Consider the following 21,993-nt stretch of genomic DNA (forward strand, 5'->3'; position numbering starts at 1 on the left):
AAGATATTTACGGTTTCTCATGTGGCCCCTTGGGAAAAATAATTGCCCACCCCTGGTATAGACAGTCAGTGTCATTCAGTTCTAACAGGCTGGCAAATTTGTCAGCCAAATTTTAATGTATCAATGACCTGTTTGCATTAAAATCACTACATGCTGTAAAATCACTATACTGCTGTAATTATTTTACTGTAGGCTACTTAAGGGTTTAGGTTAATGATTATATGATTGTGGTCCAAAACAACATCAAATGCAGTTATTTTCATCAAGGTACATAAAACTTGTGTGGCCGGCTGGCTGGCTGGCTAACCACGCCGCGCCTCCCTGTTTTGATAAAGCTCGGGGGAAGGTGCGAAGGCAGCTAGTCCAGAACGAGGTGAGGGTGGCAGTTGAAGAGGAGAGGTCCAGCAGAGCAGTGGGAATGAGACAGCAAGGCGCTTGGACAAGATGGGAACAAGCAGTGGAAAGGAAGATCACATGGGCAGACCTATGGCGGGCTGAGCCCCACCGCATCAAATTCCTAGTCCTAGCTGTCTGATGTCCTTCCCAGTCCATTCAACCTGCACTGCTGGGGCTTGGCCGATACACCATCATGCCCCCTCTGCCAATAGAAGGGGACACTTGAGCATGTCTTGAGTTGCTGCCCAAAAGCTCTGGGGGACGGCTGGTACTGATGATTGCACGATCAGGTTCTCAAGGCCATAGCAGAGAGCATCTGTAGTGCTCTCACCAACTGCTGCCGGTTCAAACCCATGAAGCAAGCCACCTACTTCATCAGAGCTGGGGAGAAGCCAAAAACAACAACTAGAGCAACATCAGGGCTTCTTCACACTGCACAGGACTTGCAGCTGTTAGTGGATTTGGGAAGCCAACTCAAGTTCCAACAGCATGTCGCTGAGACCACCCTCAGACCGGACATTGTCATGGTGTCAGAGACACTGAAAACCTTCATCATGCTGGAGCTCACAGTGCCATGGGAAGAGCGCATGGAGGAGGCCCATGAGCGGAAGAGGGGGAAGTATGACAGCCTTGTCAGCGACTGCCACAGGAAAGGCTGGAAGGCGAGGTGCTTGCCAGTGGAGGTTGGGTGCAGAGGCTTTGCAGGACAGTCTCTCTGCAAAGCTTACACTGCAGTTGGCATCACAGGAGAGAGGAGGAGGAGGGCCATTTACAACAGCACAGCTGCAGAGAAAGCCTCTAGGTGGCTCTGGATAAAGAGAGCAGATCCGTGGTCGAGCGCTGCTAGGGCACAAGCCGAGGCCTGATCAACCTCAGCTGGGTCACCTGAGCAAGGGTGTCTGATGTTCGAAAGACCCGAAACACCCAATGACCTCAGGTAACATCACTGATGATGTGCCCCAGCTTTGCATCAGAAGATGTATCACAACAACAGATGGCACCATAGGATTGAAATGCTTCGGTGGTATGGTACTCTTTTATTTTGCACAATTTGCACAAAAACCCATCAGTCCTAGCAACGTCCTTTCATCCAATTCCTGCATTTTGGTAGCCCTTAACCACACAGACATATACATATACATATATTGTATATATGTCTATGGTTAGCCGAGCTCAAAAAAACGGTAAATGACGGAAAATACTCAGTTAACGCGACCCCTGCCTGGCAGTGTGATATCAAAGCTGATGGCCAAATGTCACTTTGCACCTCTAGGGGGTGCTAAAAGCTTGTTTGTTTTTACCCAAAACCCATGTAAAATGTCTGTCTTTGTATGAGGTGAGTGTGAGGGTAGGAGAAATAGGAACTGGAGAGGTAAAAGGTCACTCTCTGCATGGACACATGGCGAGGATGCAGAGACAAATTTGACAAATTTGAGTGGGGACACCTGTCTGGGACCGGCTTGGCTTTGAGACCGAGTTGCGTGGGGGTGCTTGGAACCGTTTATAAATGCCTGTAATTCTAATCCTATTTAATTTTCTGTTTCTTAATATACAGCTAGAGATTAGTCAAGGAGGAAAAAATCCCTTCATTGTATTTTATTTTTCCTGACTGATGTGGCTTGATGGTTAATAGTAATATGAGTTGTTGGTCAAAACAAAGCACAAAAGTAGTATCGTGTAAAAATAAATAAATAAATAAAATATGCCTGAAATAATAAAACCTTTATGATGTAGCAAATACCAAATTTAAAAATGAATCCTTATTCATAGTGCTACAGTATATATCATGATAATTAAAATATTAAGATTTCTGGACAACTTTTTGTCCTCTTTTAAGTCCGCTAACAGATATGTTTATAAGGGAAGCAGTGCATTACTGAATCTTTTTTGATTGGTGCTCACCTGCTCCAGCTGCTGATGTGCCGTTATGGCATTTGCTTCTCTCTCGGAGTTTTCCTCAACTTTTTTCAAGATATTCTGGGCAGAGAAACAATATAAATAATAGAAAGCCTGTACAGTACACAAATCCGGGATAATAAAATTGACACATGCTCAGCTATAGTGGATATAAAACGTCTGCACATCTCTGTTAAATGCCATCTGTTTGTGATGTAAAAAAAATAAGACCAATTTCAGTACTTTTTCCACATTCAATGTGACCTATAACCTGTACAACTCAGCTGAAAAAAATTTTTTAGGAGGAGATCAGTAAAAATAAAAAAATAAAATAATGTGGTTGCATTAGTGTGCAGACCCTCTTATAACTGGGGATGTGGTAGGAGTTACTACACACCTCCCATCATTTAAAGTGCTTATAAAAAAAACAGAAAAGTATACTAGAACCGCTGAACTTCATTTGGGGTTAATAAAATTCAACAGTTCTAGAAGACTTTTCCTGACATTTCCTTAGTTAATCTTACAGCAGAAGCCATGGTCCACAAAGAGCTTCCTAAGCATGAGAGGGATCTCATTATTAAAAGGCATCAGCCAGGAGAAAGGTACCAAATAATTTCAAAGGCATTAGATATACCATGGAACACTGTGACAGTCATGATCAACTGGAGAAAATATGTCACAACAACCAATAAAAGAACATCCCTCAAAAACTGATAAAAAAGGTGAGGGGAAAACTAGTCAGGGAGGCTGTCAAGAGGCTTACAGCTTTTTGGCAAGTACTGGCTGTGTTGTACATGTGACAACAATCTCCCTTATTCTTCATATGTCTGGGCTATGGGGTCGGGTGGTAAGACAGAAGCCTTTTCTTACAAAGAAAAACATCAAAAATTAGGGCCTACATGGACGACATGATGACTACAAGCCTATTAAATCTAGGAGTATTTCTATTGTTAAAGGAAAGGTAGTAGATAAGAAGTTTGTTATAAATGATGAGGTGGTTCCCACAGTGCTAGAGAAGCCAGTGAAGAGTCTGGGAAGATGGTATGATGCAAGTTTCAGTGATAAGGCGCTGTTTGAAGGGTTGAGGCAGGAAACGTTTCAAGGCATTTCAAGCATAGGGCGGTCAGGGCTACCAGGGAAGTTAAAATTATGGTGCTTGCAATTTGGTTTACTGCCCCGGCTAATGTGGCCGCTAACAGTGTATGAGGTTGCCCTGTCAAAGGTAGAAAAGTTAAAAAGGATGATTAATTCATCTCTCAGAAAATGGCTCGGTGTCCCACGCTGTTTAAGCGGCACAGCCTTGTATGTGAAAGGCATGTTGGAGCTCCCAGTTACCAGCCTAACAGAGGAGTTTAAGTGTGCTAAAGTTAGAATGGAAATGACTCTCACTCAGTCGAAGGATCCAGTGGTTAGGAGTGCAGCGCCCACTGTTAAGACAGGGAGGAAGTGGAACCCAAAAGAGGCAGTACAGCAAGCACAGGCAGCTCTTAAGCATAGAGATATCATAGGCAATGTACAGCAAGGGCGTCGAGGCTTAGGGCTGTGCACAGGGAAACCTCTGTAGAGAAAGGCATCAGCAGTAGAAACGAGAAAGATGGTAGTGGAAGAGTTACAGAAAAAAGAGGAAGCAGTAAGATGCACTAAGGCAGTGTCGCAGGCTAAGCAGGGTCAATGGGTGAACTGGGAGAGTGTGGAGAAAAGGAAGTTGAAGTGGAGAGATCTTTGGAGCATGGAGGCCAGCAGGATTAGATTTATGATAGGTGCTACTTATCAGAAATCAGAAAATACTTTATTGCCAAGCATGTTTGTACATACTAGGAATTTGCTTTGGTTTTGTTAAGCATAAAATAAAATAAAATATAGAAATTATAGAACTTGCTCTCAGATACAAAAATACAAAAAATACAAAAATATATACACAGTATATATATATATATATATATTCCACCAGAACATTTGCTGTGGAATGGTAGTGGGTTTGATGTGTTCATGGGCGGTGGGGGGGGGTTTGGCATTGTTCAGCAGACACACTGCCGGATGGGAAAAAACTGTTCGCCATGCGAGTGGTCCTACACTCGATGGATCGCAGCCATCTGATCAGACGTTGCACTAGACTTTTGCGTTGTCCGTCATTTTGACTGACAGGGTCGTAAAGATCCCGTCAATCTATTTTTACCCATCATTTTAATTTTTTAACATGATAATAAAAACATATTCAATAGCATTTGATTTTCATTAAAGTTTCATTAACTTTAAGTACTTTTTTTTCAGAACAGTACTGACTTTAAATGGTAACAAAAAACAACAACAACAAAAAAAAACGGTTTCGGCTGCTGACAGTCAATGCTGCCGACACATCTTGCGGGACTGCTAGTGTAAACAGCTCTTAGACGGTACCTTAGGGTTGAAATGCTTCGGTGTTATGCAAATTCAATTTTGGTAGCCGTTAGCCACATAGACATATATACATCTATATTGTATATACGTATATCTACCATAGACATACACTATAGATGTATATATGTCTATGGTTAGCCGAGCTCTTACATGTGCATCAGTATAATCGGTGTACCAGGAAATCGTTCACCGACAAAAGTTCCATGATGTTTGGAACACAAACTGCGATGAGAGACAAGAGCCAATTAATAAGGTCACTCGCCACCAAGTGGTCAGGGGTGTGAATTGCAATCTGTCAAAATGACAGATGGCCTTCAGATTTTTCCGTCACATTTTCAAAAAAAAAAAACGGTCAATGACGGAAAATATTCGGTTAATGCGACCCCTGCGTCTGCCAGAGGGGAGTCTGTTAAATAGTCCGTGTCCAGGGTGAGAGGGATCGGCCTCTCTCTGCATGCTTCAGAGTCCTGGAAGCGTACAGTTCGTCGAGAGTCTTCAGACTGCAGCCAATCACCTTCTCTGCAGAGCATGATGTGCTCCCAACTCCCCAGAACCTAAACCAGTGGGTAGGTGAGAATGCTGCCTGCCCACTGTACACTTGTGTATGCATGCTTAGCCATATTCTGACAGGTTGTAAGTTTAGTCTTTCATACGGACATTACACCCGGCGTCACACCTGGCGTCACAACCAGGTGCTGAAATGTTTAGCAGCTGCAAGTGAGGAAAAACGGGTGAATGCAAATTCCATGGCCGTTAACAGAGGGAATAAACGCATTAAGTTTGTACGGGAGGGAGAAAAGGCTAGACTGGCAGGCATCAGGCATAACACGGGACAGCTAAGAGTAGGAGGAGCCTGGGAGATGAGGGCGGATTTAAATGGACAGCTGGTTATTCCAACCGAGATAGCTAGCACCCGTGTATGGCCAGATCTGCTGCCAGAGAAAGTAGTCTTTTTCATAGAACTCACTGTCCCGTGGGAAGATAGAGTTGAGGAGGCTAACGAGCGTAAGAGAGCTAAGTATGCAGAGTTAGCAGCAGACGCAGAGCAGAATGGCTGGAGGGCTTATGTCCGCCCGGTAGAAGTGGGCTGCCGTGGATTTGTGGCAAAATCGGCGATTGCCCTTCTGAGCGAGCTGGGCATACACGGAAAAAGCCAGAGGACTGCGGTATGTAACATGTCCCGGGCAGCAGAAAAAGCAAGCAAGTGGCTCTGGACACGTAGGAAGCATGCTAGCTGGGGAGCGCACTAAAGGTTAGGGTGGCTGCGTGACATTAGTGTGTTTGCAAATCATTATAGATGTGGTCGATTGGTTCGTGGTTCAATCCACAACAACGGGGAGCATTTACTTAGTTCATTTAGATTGTAGGTTAAGCTAGCCAGCAGCATTTGGTTAGCTTATATTTCACAAGGCTTGAGTTAGCCTCTGCTGTTGATACAAGCCAGCAGTATTTACTTAGATTTTAGTTTATTTAGATTGTAGGTTAAGTGTCATATCGCATGACTGTAGGTTTGTTAGGGTTTCTCAGTTGGATAGGGCCTCCAAATGTGTTTTGCCTGGGATTTTGGCACAAGGGATTGTAACATCTAATCCTGTGTATTAATCAATGAATGTCTGGGCTATGGGGTCGGGTGGTAAGACAGAAGCCTTTTCTTACAAAGAAAAACATCCAAGCCCAGCTAAATGGACATACATTTCAAGTCTTCCAAAAGCATGTGGGAAAATGTGTCTGATGAAACCAAGGTTGAACTTCTTGGCCTTAACTCCAAAAGGTATGCAAAACCCTGCACATCACAAAAAGAACATCATAGCCCTAGTGAAACATGGTGGCGGCAGTATCATGTGGGGCTGTTTATCTTTATCTGGAACTGGATAGGGTAGGTCACAATTAAAGGTGGAACAAGTTCTGAAATTACTGATTTTGGTCTTATTTTTTTACATCACAAAAACGTGGCATAACATAAACAAATCTATTACCAGTGTCTATTTAGTCTAAACGACCATTAATACACTCACCTGTACGAGCAACTTGAGCCTTGTGATCCTCTGGAAAGGAAGGATGAGGAAAGAAGTAAAGGTCAGACCCCTGACACATGGATGGTTCTCCAGTGGAGCCATGGCTTCCCGAAATGCCAGGTTTTCTTCTCTGGACAGACAGTCATGGTAAGACAACACAATAGAACATGTCGCTACATCGAACATACACATAGTATTGATTCTTTGCAGGGACGAGAAACAAACAAGGCTGAAAAACAAATTTTTCAGGCTTTAAAATAAAGTAGAGGAGAAGAAGAAGAACTGGATGATCGCAAGCAATCATAAAGGTGTCCATGCCGTGGTGAAGTCGTAGCTAAATGGGACGCAGAGACATTAGTCACCAGTAGCCCCCTCTATAGACCGTATTGCACGAACTTGGTGGGCTTGTAAAGAGTCATCCACAGATTATTATTGTTCAAAATTGTTGTTTAAAATTTCAAACAGTTTACTGTGGTTTGTGAGATATAAACATGTAGTCGTTGTAGCGCCCCCTACAGTTCGAATTTCACGAAACTTTGGAACTTTCACGTGTTTGGAATGTCTGTTTGGCATACTGCCGCTAGGTGGGCATGTCATCGTTTAATTTCCTGGCGTTCCCTGGAGCCGATCGGCTCCTCTCTGATTCCTGTGGTCAGCTTGGGCAACCAAACCATAACAGGCAACCAACCCGTCGCCTTTTCCCTATCTCCAAGGTGAACCTACACATAGTAATGGCACTCTGCCGCCCGAGGCTCCAACAAATGCATGGCAGCTCATGAAGCAGTTGTATTGAACCACTATGCTGAAGTATGAGCCAAGTATGGACCGCTTTACTGCTTCATTTGTCATCGAAACCCTGTCACCAATTTGACTGTCTCGGCTTTTTGGGAGAGCTGAGTCTATGAAGCAAGTAAAGACTGAGTCGACAGAGATTTGATTTGACAGTGTTGCATTCAGTACTAAAGCTTCAATGACACTACTAAACCGTGATTATTGGGAGCAAATAAAAACAGTTGACGTAAGCACTACAGTAACATGCCCATTGGTGAGAGTTAATGAAGACTCGTGGAGTGTAGTAGTTGACGTTACACAAATAGGTGAAACGACCACAGACACAGTCTAGTAAAAAGTATGGGTTTGAATCCTGACTAGTAATAATTTGTTCATCATACTCATTTGAAGTAAGATCGCATTTACCATCTAGCGTACTGAACGCCCACTAGTCAACATCTTTTAAGCTACTGGCTACTTTGTACTTAATTTAAAAATAAATGTATTTATGAAAACAAATTTAACATTTCATTGTGTCAGGTTGTTGTGAACGACACAACACTACAGGCTAGGTACATACAGAGAGACGGGGGAACCAGATTTAAATGTAAGGACATTGGGAAAAAGTGAATAAATTAGCAAAAACTGGACATCCAATTTGAGGTATCTGGTATTTCTGAATGCCAACCTTCACTAAAAACGTTTTTTATTTTTTTTTAAAAACTTGTCATAATGTTAAAACTCTGGCCTTTATTTATTTGATTTATTTGCTGTTATTCAGCTGTTAAAATAGAAGTCTCAGAGTAAAACTAAAGTTCATGAGCCATAAGAGCCGGCTCTTCTAAGTGAGCTGAGCAAAAAGAGGCAAATCTTTGAAAAGAGCTGGACTTCTCATCACTATCGGACACCACAGACCAGTAGTGGCGAGATCGAAAAGTGGCACAACGCATGTTGCGCCATATGTGCCGAAAATATAAAAAACACAGAGGCTGTGCCAGGCATATTGGCCACTGCGCCGAACATATTGACCACTACACCAGACATCTTGACTATGTGATATTTGTGAGTTCACAGACCAAATATGCTTCTGTGCAAAACGGCGTTCCCAGGCAAGCATGCTTGTATGTCCTGCCTAGCCACAGTCGCCAGTCTGACAAGTTGATAATCGAAATGACAATCTAGCCACCCAGTTAGGACATATTACTTTGTTTACTTCTTTACAAAGTTTATATTTAACAAATATAAGGGAATCATGCATTAAGCAGTGTTACAAAAAATATCTATGCAAAAGCAATAGCATATAGGGTTAGAATGCCAAATGCCAATCATAGTGATGTCAGGAAACAGCTTGTGCTACCATGATAGTAAACTGTTACATATTAAAAATATGTATATGTGAATAAAAATACTATACAAACAATACAATACATTGTGTATACCTGCCTACAGTACAGTGTGTCCATGTTATTCATTAAACAAGCAAGAAAAAAAACACATGTCCCAGACAGATGGCTAGACAGACATACAACTGCAACTCTTCAAACTGGCTATTGTACTATAGACAAACAACAGAAATGGTTCCTGCTAACAGCGCATTAACTTTGACTACATCAGCAGGACATACAAGTATGCTTGGATCAATATGCCTCTGCACACAAGTATATTCAGACTGTGGTCAGTATACCCAGCACAGCCTCCGCGTGGCGCATATTCTCGGCACAGAGACTAGATATGCCCGGCACAGCCTCAGTATATGCCCGGCACAGCCTCCGTGTGGTGGAAATACCCAGCACAGCCTCTGTGTGGCACGCCACATTTTCAATATTTTCGGCACAGCTTCTGTGTAGCGTGCCCATATGGTGCATGCCGCATTTCAGTCTTTGCATTTTTCAAATTTAAGCACGTTGCGGTGACACCAAAAAAAAAAGCCTGGCATTTTAGGTCAATCTCTAAAAGCTCCCTATACTCTCTTTTCTCTCTAAGATTCTGAAAAAAAAAATCCAGTTGAATTCTTCCTTATGCACGATTTATACCTCCGCATCAATTTGACCCTTTGCAGACCCTAACACCGTAGCCTGACGTGCACCTCCCCAGAAATGTAACAGTGGTCCACTTGGCAGTAGCGTATATCTAGCAATGTGCTGCTGGATGACGAGGACATAGAGGGGATCACTGCATCACAGACTATCTCATCTTCTGTGCAGATGTGGTCACCCCCACCAAGACTGTTCGGTGTTACCCAATCAACAAACCATTGGTAACACATGGAGTCAAGGCTGTCTTCAACCAGAAGAAGAAGGCCTTCAGGACTAGAGACAAGGAGGAAATGAAAGCAACACAGAGGGAGGTGAAACGCTGCCTGAGGGAAGCAAAAGACTGCTACGGGAGGAAAGTGGAGCAGAAGCTCTCCTCTACCCCGGTGGCTGCAACAATCCCCCCACCCCGCCCTCCCTCTCTCACCTCCGTCTCACCTCTCTCTCACAGCATCCCACCACCTCCCTTCCTTCTGAATAATGTGCAATAATAAGGTGCAGTAATAATTTGCAGTCTGTTTTTTTTTCTCTCTCTTTAAGAATGTGCAATAACAAACCGTGTACAATCAATGGGTATTTGGGAGTTATTCATTTGTTTCTGTCCAATTCTTGTACATGTACACTACCAGTCAAAAGTTTGGACACACCCTCTCATTTAATGGTTTTTCTTTATTTTTATGATCATTTAAATTGTAGATTCTCACTGAAGACATCATAACTACGAATGAACACATATGGAATTATGTAGTAAACACAGTCTGAAATAACTCTAAATATGATTCATATTTTAGATTCTTCAAGATAGCCACCCTTTGCTTTGATTACTGCTTTGCACACTCTTGGCATTCTCTTGATGAGCTTCATGAGGTAGTCACCTGAAATGGTTTTCCAACAGTCTTGAAAGAGTTCCCAAAGATGCTGAGCACTTTGTTCTTCACTCATCCCAAACCATATTGATTGGGTTGAGGTCAGGTGAGTGTGAAGGCCAGATCATCTGGCGCAACACTCCATGACTTTCCTCCGTGGTTAAATAGCCCTTACACAGCCTGGAGGTGTGTTTGGGGTCATTGTCCTGTTGAAAAATAAATGATGGTCCAACTGAACGCAAACCGGAACCTTCAATTTTGAATAAATCACCAACAGTGTCACCAGCAAAGCACCCCCACACTATCACACCTCTTTCTTCATGCTTCACGGTTGGAAGCATGCATGCAGAGACCATCCGTTCACCTTTTCTGCGTTGAACAAACACACAGCGGTTGGAACCAAAGATCTCAAATTTGGACTCATTAGACCAAAGCACAAATTTCCACTGGTCTAATATCCATTCCTTGAATTTCTTTGCTTAAACAAATCTCTTCTGCTTGTTGCTTTTCCTTAGTAGTGGTTTTCTAGCAGCTATTTGACCATAAAGGCCTGATTGGCTCAGTCTCCTCTGAACAGTTGATGTAGAGATGTGTCTGCTACTAGAACTCTGTATGGCATTGATCTGGGCTCTAATCTGAGGTGCTGTTAACTTGCGATTTCTGAGGCTGGTGACTCGGATGAACTTATCTAAAGAAGCAAAGGTGACTCTTGGTCTTCCTTTCCTGGGGTGGTCCTCATCTGAGCCAGTTTCATCCTAGAGCTTAATGGTTTTTGCAATTGTACTTGGGGGCACATTCAAAGTTTTTACAATTTTCCAGACTGACTGACCTTCAGTTCTTAAAGTAATGATGGACTGTCGTTTCTCTTTACTTACTGATTCTTGCCATAATATGAATTCTAACAGTTGTCAAATAGGGCTGTCAGCTGTGTTCCAACCTGACTTCTGCACAACACATCTGATGGTCCCAACCCCATTAAGAAGGCAAGAAATTCCACAAATGAACTCTCACCTGTGAAGTGAAAACCATTTCAGGTGACTAATCTCTTTTGCTGCTTCTTCATCTCCTCAATTTTCAAATTGATTGTTTTGGCTAAAGATGGAACATATATATTATACATTATACATATATATACATTTTGGTGAAAAAAACCCGACTGGCAAAAAAGACGCACCACCAACTAGCGTTTGGTTGGTGTTTTTACAGAGTAAGCTAGACCGACGATTGCACAAGCATAAATGGCTTGCACCAGGCTAGCCGTTTACTTCCAGCGGTACTATAAATGAACCTTGAGATGAGCACTTCATTCTTGAGTTGTTCCAGTCTGGGTTTAAAATCCGTCACAGTACTGAGATAACAAAGTTGAGGATTTTTAATGACGTTCTTTTAGCCACAGACTCTGGTCACTGTGTTGCTTTGGTTCTGTTGGAAAATTGACAATCGTGTCCAAAACAGCATTTTGGAACATGAATGTCAACCAAGATGAATTTTCCATTCAGACATTCTGATATTTTTAACATTTTCTTTGCAAGTCATTGGATCATTAGTGGATTTTTGACTTTTAATGTTTTTGCTAATCAATACAAAACAAACATATGCACGGGCCTAGTGCAAATCATTGATTGTTTTTGTTTGTACAAACAGTAAACAGTACACAGTATTTTATTCAAACTGACAAGCTTTAAGGGAATGATTATATGGCTGAACTGATGTTTTGTATACCATTATTTCAAGCTAAATGCTAAGTTCGTTGATATACAAAAGCATTATTTTTGTACTACATATTTCAGTCACATGACAGTAAACTTGAGTTTTCTTTCTACTGTAACTTACAATAAAACCGGGGGGGGGGGGGGGAATCATCTAAAAACTGTAGTTCAGAATGCTGTTATGAGCTGTTCTGTGTTTTTTCTGTCCTGCTGTGTATGGGAAATCACATTTTCACTTGTGTGTGGCTGATGAAAAGAGATGGTCAGACAGCAGTCACAGACACAAACAAACAGCAATGTATGATATGGTTCTTTCTCCCACTTCCTCAGTCTCCAAGCATCAACACTCCATATTCATCATTACTATTCCAGCAGACCACACAGCTGTTCTGGACAAAAATACTATCCAATATCTAAACTCCCTGTATACGGTATTTTGGTAATTGACCATTTCCTTTGATGACAAACAACCTTTCAAATGTACTGTTAGTGTATGAAGTTGACATATCTGCATTATAACAGATGTTTTTAATAAGGTATTTGTTTTTAATAAAATAAGGTACTCACAAAATGCGTCTGTAGTTCTTCTCCTGGTACACCTGGTTAATGACATATTTTTTGAAGACACTGAAGTGCTCTACTGCGTGGTAATATACAATGTCACACACATCCGAAATCAAGATAGACTCCTCAATTCGGTGCTCAAGATCCATCAGGAACCTAGAATATTAACAGACTGTTATCCAGGAATGTGAATCAAAATCTGCAGCACTAGAAAGTCAAGAGTTCAAGAGTTGAGAAATAGTCTTTAGTTGTAAACTGATTTGCATTAACCAAGACCCTGTCCTACCTTTCACTGGCCTTCATGACTTCCTCAATGTTGGAGAACAGAAAATGCATGTCAGATTGGCTGAGAGTGTTGATTAGAACATGGTTACGTAGGAAGTGCGTTTCTAAAATTTCCAAACTCTTGTAGTAGGAGGCTTCTGAGGTAACAAGTTCAAACATGGCCTAGAGAGAAAAGCAAAACATAAGGCTATTTTAATATATCAACAGATTAAGATATTGAGAGGTTGAATAGCATTGATGACATTGGTGTTCTCCTGCACATCTTGTCATAATACATATCTGGCTCATTTTCATTTAACTGATATTCTCTTAAAAATCTACCAAATTACAGCATTTACAACATGGGTATATTTTATATATAACGAGGAAAGAATTAAGCAGTGGTATTATCATATTTTACATTCCAATATGACAATGCTTTTCATTCTTGACTCATGGAAATTGGTAAGGAACGCCTTACGTCGCTCTCCCCAACAACACATTCCAGTTCTTCCTCAGGGAATCCCGAGGTGTCCCCATGCCAGACGAGATATACAGTATAATCCCTACCAGTCTCCTACCGGCTTGCTGTGCATGGTAAACCTCCAAAGGGAAGCGCCCGGTGGGCATCCAAATGAGACGATTGAACCACCGCAGCTGGCCCCTTTTGATGTGAAGGAGCCGTGGTTCTATTGTGAGCTCCCTCCAAATGTCCAAGCTCCTCAACCAATCTCTAAGGCTGAGCCCAGCCACCCTTTGGAGGAACCTAATTTCCAACGCTTGCACCCGCAATGCCATTCTATGCAGTTGCTACCCACAGTTCATGATCATAGGTGGGGATTGGAACGAAGATAGACTGGTAAATCCAAAGAAATAGCGATTTGTTTTTATGTGTCGGTGTGCCCCGAAGGCTAGCGTTATACGCTAAATAGCGGTTTGCAAGAAAACTGGTCACATTTGACAAACAAAACAAATGCATGAAAACAAATACCAGAGAACGGTCGAACTCGGTACACATGTGTTATTAACCCCAGGTTCATTTTGCGCCGGAGTTCCCCTTTAATTTTCTGCTTAGCTAAAAGTATCTGCCCAGGTCAAACTGCAAGGGCAAAAGGCATCAAACCTAGTAACTTGGTAGAAGTCCTGCGAGTTCACTTTGCCAAGGTGTCAAGACACATGCCTACAGCTAGGTGGCGCTATCATAAGCCAATTTACGTTTTGGCTCATATCTCAAGAGGTATGTGCCCTAAAAACAAAATTCTTTCTCCCTCTGATTCCTTACATAGCCCTGGTTCTAACAGACTAGGCCACGCTCATTTCCGCCTGCCATTTTTTTCCGCCATTTTGAAAAAATTGCACCTCAAAGGAAAATCAGCTCCTCCTTGCCCATTCATCCAATACTCACCAAAACTGCAATAGCTAACTTCATGAAATTTGGCATACACAATCTGTAAAATATTGTGAAGACGCCCATCAAGTTGCGTGACATTACGTCAAGGGGTGATACAGGTGACACAGAAACTTTCATATGACTTTAAGGCCTATAACTTTTAAAGTATTCACCCAGTCCTTATGAAACTTAGCGACTGTGATTGTAATATACTTGCGTACAATCATGCCAAGTTTCATGAAATTCGGGCTGTAAAGGGTGCGACAACCACTACATGTTTATATCTCACAAACCACCACAGTTAACTGCTTGAAATTTGAATACAATAATCTGTGGATGACTCCTTACAAGCCCACCAAGTTTCATGCAATACGGTCTATAGGGGGTGCTACTGGTGACTTATGCCTCTGCGTCCTGCTCGGGGACCACTTTGCCACAGCATGGACTCCTTTATAATCGCTTGCGATCATCTAATTCTATTTGTATTTGTTTTTTCTTGCATACTAATTCAATTGAATCTACTATTAAACACAATGTTCCTATATCATTAAAGGGAGATGACAGAAAACAGTTGAGAACCACTGCCTTATCTCAACTAAGTGCCTAATCTTAACCCTAACCATAGCCTAACTGTAACATTTACCCCAAAAGCAAAAAACAAAAAAACAAGACCACATACACCTCACAAAATTGCTCACCTCTTGTATGTAGATTTCTTTTTGTGATAACTTGGTCAGCAGGCCACTAGTCTGCACAGCCTCCAAGTTCTGCCACAAGCTCAGTGAGTGAGCACTGTTTCTCAGTTGCAGTTGTAAGACTGGTGGAGACATTACACCAGACCCTGCCACCATACTCCCTGCCTTAACCTCAGGCAAAAGGTTCTCATGCTGCCGTCGTTGTTCAATCTCCTGCTGTTTTGGTGGTGTCCCGGTATTCCTGGTAGAGAAAGCCTGGAGAGTCAAAAGACAATGAGTGCTCATGAGATACACATGTTGGAAAAGACCATGTTTATCATTGTGAGTACTTATAGGGTTTTTAATTGATAACCAGTTGGGGGGGGGGGGGTGGCTGTGACTCTGTAGGAAGAGCGGAGGGTCCACGTACCAGAGGGTTATCGGTTTGATCCCCGGAATGTGCCACATGCCAAAGTGTCCTTAAGCAAGGCAGTGAACCCCCAGTTGGTCCCAGTGCGTGGCACTGGTGTGTGGATGTGTGTGTGCTTGTTTAAAGCGCTTTGAGTACCAATAGGCAGAAAAGCACTATATAAAAGCAAGGCCACTTACCATTTTAAGGCGCATGGTCAATATGTCGCAAAAAAAGCTGAAAATGTTATTAGGATTTTATTTCAAAAACAAGTCTTGTTTTTCCTTTTATGTGAAATGGAAATTTAGTCAGCTTGTAGGTTTTCTGCTTCTGCTGCCTGGAACAACATGCAGTCTAATCTCAAACACGCACACATACACACACCCGTACAAGAGCAACCCGAAGAGGATGCCGAGGCAACCGTTAAAAAGTTTATCCAAACACAACTGAAGCTCCCTCAAGATAAGGTAAAGTCTATTAAATTTCATAGAGTTCATCGTTTGGGTGCTAGAAAACCAGGACAAAATAGGCCACGTCCAATAGTTGCCAAATTCGTGCTTCATAAAGAAAAAGAAGAGGTGAAGCGATGCAGAAGAGAGCTCTGGGGGACTAATTTCAGCATGAATGATCAGTTCCCCAAAGAAATTCTGGAGCGTCGTAAGATCTTGTTCCCCATCAGGAGAAGATTCCTGGAGGAAGGTGCCCGCGTTGTCATCTCGGTGGACAAACTTTATGTAAATGGGAAGCTACACCGTGACCAGAACACCACCCCTTGGCTCTACTAAACCAGATATGTATTCGCCTTTCTCATGCAGGTCATATTAGAAAGATTTGTTAGTCTGATTCTTTGGTTCAATACACAAGGTCTATGGTGACATTTATTGTCAATAACACTGTCAGTCTCTAGTCTATGCCTATCTATCTAGTCTATTTTCTTTTATGGTTTTATTATTATTTTATTTATGGTACACTTCTTTTTCTCTTTTTTTCTCTTCTCTCTCTTGCACTACTTTTTTTCTATCTCTGCACACTCTCCCCCACTTTCATTCCCCAGGCTGCCACCTCACTATCTCAAACAATATACACATAGAAACATACCAGTCTCTGTATAAGATCCACATACACAGATACATAACACACATGCGGTCACACAAACACAGAGAGATACAGACACACACTCATGCCATGCACTCTTTCACTTTCACTCACTCACACACACACACCCACACACAGATCTATAGCATTCAACACGCATCACCACTATGAGCATGAGTATGATTAGATTTATCACGGTGCACGGAGCTGGGACCAGAGAGAAGAGACTAAAAATTCACAATAGATTAAAAGACTTAAATGCTGATATTGTGTTCCTACAGGAGATTCATATGACAAAAACATCAGTGGATGTCCTCTCTACAGCTAAGTTTCCTCATATTTTCTCAGCCTGCTATAACTCTAGACAGAGAGGTGTAGCTATTCTGATTAACAGGAAAATAAAATTCACAGTAATTAACATGGATGCAGATCCTGAAGGGAGATTTATAATAGTTAAACTATCAGTTCAGAATATGAAACTGTGCTAAGCTAATTTATATGGTCCAAATGTTGACAACTCATCCTTTTATCACTCCTTTTTCACATCACTCTCCGAGCACACAGACACCGCAGTGATCATTGGAGGAGACTTCAACATGGTACTGGACCCCACAGCTGATAGGTTCAGTAACGCAGGTAACTATCGGAACTGGCAATCAGCTAACATAGTTAAACAATACATGGAGGACCTGGGTCTTTGCGACGTGTGGCGCTCTTACCACCCCACTCTTAAAGAATATACCTTCTTCTCTTCAGTTCATCATTCATACTCTAGACTAGATTACTTCCTGGTTAGCAGCTCTTTAGTAAGCGAGATCTCTGATACTCAGGTTCATCCCATAACTGTGAGTGACCATGCTCCAGTTTCCTCCAATTTGAGGAATAAATTAATCACACCGCCCTCTAAAAACTGGAGGTTTAACACCGCATTGCTTAAAGATCCTGACTTTATCGGCTATTTTAACAGAGAATGGTCCAATTATTTAGAAAACAATGACACACCAGGCGTCTCAGCAGGCGTTCTATGGGAAGCAGGGAAGGCAGTGATGCGAGGAAAAATAATTTCTTTTGCATCACATAAAAAAAAGAAAGAAAAAGCAAATATATCGGAATTAGAAGTAAGAATTAAAGCATTAGAGGATGCCTACAACGCATCACCGGAAGAACAGATGCTTAAGCAAATAAGGAAAGCTAAACTTGAATTAAATGAAATAATCAATAAGAAAACACAGTTTATGGTACAACGATTACGCTTGGAGAAGTTTGAACACAGTGACAAATCTGGAAAATTTTTAGCCAACCAATTAAAAATTAACAAAGAAAAATCAACAATTCAATCAGTTAGAGACCCAGCAGGTAATATCACACATGAGCCCAACGCAATAAATGACACTTTTAGAAACTTTTATAGAACCCTATATTCATCTCAACTAGACCCATCAGACAGTGACATCCAGCAATTCCTGAACAACATTAACCTTCCAAAACTAAATGAAGAACAAGTTATGGCTCTAGACTCTCCCCTCACAGTGGAAGACTTACATGAAGCCCTTAAACACATGTCCTGCAATAAAGCTCCCGGACCAGATGGCTTCCCAGTAGAATTCTATAAAGAATTTTGGACACTACGGGCGCCAACATTTTTCAAAATGGTTGCACAAATTAAAGAAGTAAACTATTTAACATCAACCATGAATTCTGCAAGCATCATCGTACTGTTAAAACCAGGCAAAGACCCCACATTGCAATCTAGTTACCGCCCTATATCATTGATAAATGCTGACCTCAAAATAATATGTAAAGCTTTAGCTGGAAGGTTAGAGAAAATAACTTCTCTTATAATTCACCCTGACCAAACAGGCTTTATAAAAGGCAGAAATTCCTCTACTAACATGCGCAGATTACTCAATTTAATAGACTATTCCAACATTAATAACCTAGAAACAATTATAGTATCTCTGGATGCGGAAAAAGCCTTCGACAGAGTTAACTGGAAATTTCTACTAGCTAATTTAAGTAAATTTGGTTTTGGTCCATCCTTTATTAACTGGATTAGAATCTTATACAACTGTCCTAATGCAAGAGTCAGAACAAATGATCACACGTCGCCTAGCTTTAATCTGCAGAGAGGCACCAGACAGGGTTGTCCTCTTTCCCCATCACTCTTTGCCATCTTCATTGAACCTTTAGCAATGGCCATCAGACAAAATCAGAATATCAAAGGTATTTGGTCTAAAAAGAAAGAACATAAGATAAGTCTTTATGCCGATGACATTTTATTATTCCTTCAGAACTCACGTACATCTCTCTCCGAAACAGTCTCATTAATCAACAAGTTCTCATCTCTGTCGGACTACTCTATCAATTGGTCAAAAAGTATAGTCCTACTAATTACCTGTAGTTTTCAAGGGACACCCAAAATTGCATTACAGTCAGGTAACATTAGATATCTTGGTATAAACATCTCTTCCAGATTGTCAGATTTAATTAAGTTAAATCACAACCAATTACTGAAGACCATAGAAGACGATCTTGCTCGGTGGAAATCCTTACCCATCTCACTCATGGGGAGAGTTGCCACCATAAAAATGATGATCTTGCCTAAAATCAACTACCTATTCGCTATGGTCCCTACGAAACCTTCTTATATGTGGTTTAGATCACTAGAATCCCATATTTCCCAATTTCTCTGGAAGAACAAACCCTCTCGAATCAGCTTGAAAACTTTACAGAAAACTAAAGACAGGGGTGGACTAGACTTACGTAACTTCCATCATTATTTCTTAGCAAATAAGTTACAGTATATCTCAAAATGGCTTAAACCTAGTACATTAGATGAAACATGGATGGACATATGGGGCGGCTGTGGCTCAGTAGGTAGAGCGGGTTGTCCACAAACCAGAGGGTTAGCGGTTCGATCCCCGGAATGTGCCACATGCCGAAGTGTCCTTGAGCAAGACACTGAACCCCCAGTTGCTCCCAGTGCGTGGCACTGGTGTGTGAATTGTGTGTGTGCTTGTGTGAGCGAATGGGTAGATGTGTCTATGACTGTAAAGCGCTTCGAGTACCAATAGGTAGAAAAGCGCTATATAAAAGCAAGGCCATTTACCATTTACATAGAGCAAACACTTGTTTGACAGCCTGGTGGGAATTTCTAAAAAAAACTAACTCTTCAATGACACCATGTCGGCTCACCCCTATATGGAACAATCCCGATATCTTACTAAACAAAAATATGATTAATTTTACCCAGTGGAAAAATAAAGGAATTAAACACTTAGAGCATTTAATTCATAACAGCAACTTTTTACCTTTACAAACACTCTCTTCACAGTACGGGATTAGCAGTAACAGATATTTAGAATATCAACAAATCAAATCCATAATAAGTACAAAATTTCCCCTCAATCAAACCAGCCTGGAACTTCCACAAAGTTTCACAGAATTCAGTAGCATTGGTGCTCCAAAGCTATTATCAAAAATATATAGATTAATTTCCAAAATAGATGACTCAATTTCCCTACCAACAGGAAAATGGGAGTCAGATCTACACATTAATCCCAATAATCAGTTCTGGTCGGAAATAATCTTAATCAACTTTAATATGACCAACAGCCTAAATCTGCAACTTATACAATACAAAATCCTCCATAGAATTCATTATACAGGTCAAAGGATGTTCAAGATGGGTCTTAACCAATCAAATATCTGCATGCAGTGCACAAGTAACTTACCAGATGACTACATACACGCTCTGTGGCTCTGTGAACCAGTTAAAAAATTCTGGATCAAGGTTTGTGAGGACTTATCAACATGGCTTAAGTGTAACATACCTACCTGCCCCACACTATGTATCCTAGGTGATCTAAGTGACATCGATATACAGATTAACAAGGCACACATGGTCCTCACCACATTATCCATAGCGAAGAAAACTATCCTCTTGAACTGGAAGACTAAAAACAATCTAAGAATCAACCAGTATAAAAATCTCCTGTCGGATCATATCAGTATGGAGTCCATGTCCGCATCTAACAAACTCCAATCGGCTGAATTCTACTCTCTCTGGGCCCCGCTGATCAGCTAATTCACCTAGCAGGAGGGGGGGGATGTGCGTTCTGCCCTGCTGGGGGCTGTGGGGGTCTGCGGTTGGGCCCCCCTGTTTGCTGTGTATGAGGTGTATGCGGATTGGTGTGCGAGAGCTATGTGTGCGTGTGGGTGCGTTTGGGGGGGGCTGTATGAGGTGTAGGCGGATTGGTGGACGAGAGCTATGTGTGTGTGTGCGGGTGAATGTGTGTGTGTTTGGGGGGGCTATATGAGGTGTATGCGGATTGGTGGGCGAGAGCTATGTGTGTGTGCGGGTGTGTGTGTGTTTGGGGGGGGCTGCATGAGGTGTATGTGGATAGGTGGGCGAGAGCTAGGTGTGTGTGTGCGGGTGTGTGGGTGTGTTTGGGTGGGGGCTGTGTGAGGCGCAGGTGGGGGAGCGTGTGTTTAGGGAAGTATGGTGTGTGTGCTTCGGGGTGGGGTGGGGGGGGCACTGCCTTGTCCCGCTGGTGCCGGTCGGGTGGGCGACGGGGGCTCCTCTGGCCCTGGCGGGGCCCCGTGCCCCGATCCTCCTCCCGGTTTGGGTCTCTCGGCCGATGTGCTGCTGCTGTGGTTGGGCTGGGTTGCTTTGGGGGGTGTTGAGGTATGGGGCTGACGGGGGCAGAGGCCCACTGGGGCGGTTCAGGGCCCTCTAGCTGCAGTCGGTGTGGGCTCTGGTCATGGGGGTGGCCGCTCCTGTCCCGTGCCGGCCTCCGGGAACGGGGGAACCTTAATGCCGGTAGCGGCTCGTCTTCTGGGGGAGGTTCATCTGACCCCAGACACACATTCCCGGGACCCCTCCCCTCCTCCAGCTTAACTCATTCACACATGTAGGGCTTTGGGGGCATGCACACCATGGGGGGTGCAGCAAGGGGGGGGGCATCTAAGTGCCCTCATTTGCTGCGCCCTGGGATGACATGCTTCTCAGTTTTAATCACACTTAGTCATTAAACATATGGAACACTGACAGCACACAATCACTCATGGGGGGTGGGCTATGCAGTGTCTGGTGGGCAGGGCCGTTCAGGAGGATGGGACCGCTTGTGTGGCCTCACCTCCAGCGCAGTGTGGTCACTACCTCCCAATTTTAATCGCAAACAACACACATCTTACAAATACTCATAGGTGGGGGTGGGGGGTGCGGGGTGATTGGGTCTTCTCGTTCACCTGTTCCCTGGGTGCGCCAGGGTGGGGGGGGGGGGGGGGGGGGGCTGGCGGCTTTCCCATGGGCCTGCGGTACCTGCCGGCTGTATCGCTGGGGATCTGCTGGATCCGGTGGGGTCCCTGGGCGTGTGGCTTGGGCGCGGGGGCGGGTGCTGGTCCATCCCGGGCGGCCGTCTGGGGCGGCCTGGTCCTTGTGGGCGTCGGCTGGGCCTCGTGTCTGGTGGGGGTGGGAGGTGCTGCCCTCGGGCTCGTGGGGCCGTGGACCCT

General features: G+C 42.9%; 1 protein-coding gene across 1 annotated transcript in view; it reads right to left on the bottom strand.

Moving 5' to 3' along the window:
* The window catches only part of ngef (neuronal guanine nucleotide exchange factor), a 94,856-nt gene that overhangs the window by 42,962 nt on the left and 29,901 nt on the right, over positions 1 to 21,993 (bottom strand). The window contains 6 exon segments of the mRNA XM_084559075.1: positions 2,299 to 2,373; positions 6,705 to 6,834; positions 12,651 to 12,803; positions 12,934 to 13,094; positions 15,000 to 15,218; positions 15,220 to 15,251. Coding sequence (XP_084415201.1) covers positions 2,299 to 2,373; positions 6,705 to 6,834; positions 12,651 to 12,803; positions 12,934 to 13,094; positions 15,000 to 15,218; positions 15,220 to 15,251 — 770 coding nt within the window.

This window comes from Chelon labrosus (genome assembly GCF_963514085.1).
Source record: "Chelon labrosus genome assembly, chromosome: 13".
In the NCBI taxonomy this organism is placed as follows: domain Eukaryota; kingdom Metazoa; phylum Chordata; class Actinopteri; order Mugiliformes; family Mugilidae; genus Chelon; species Chelon labrosus.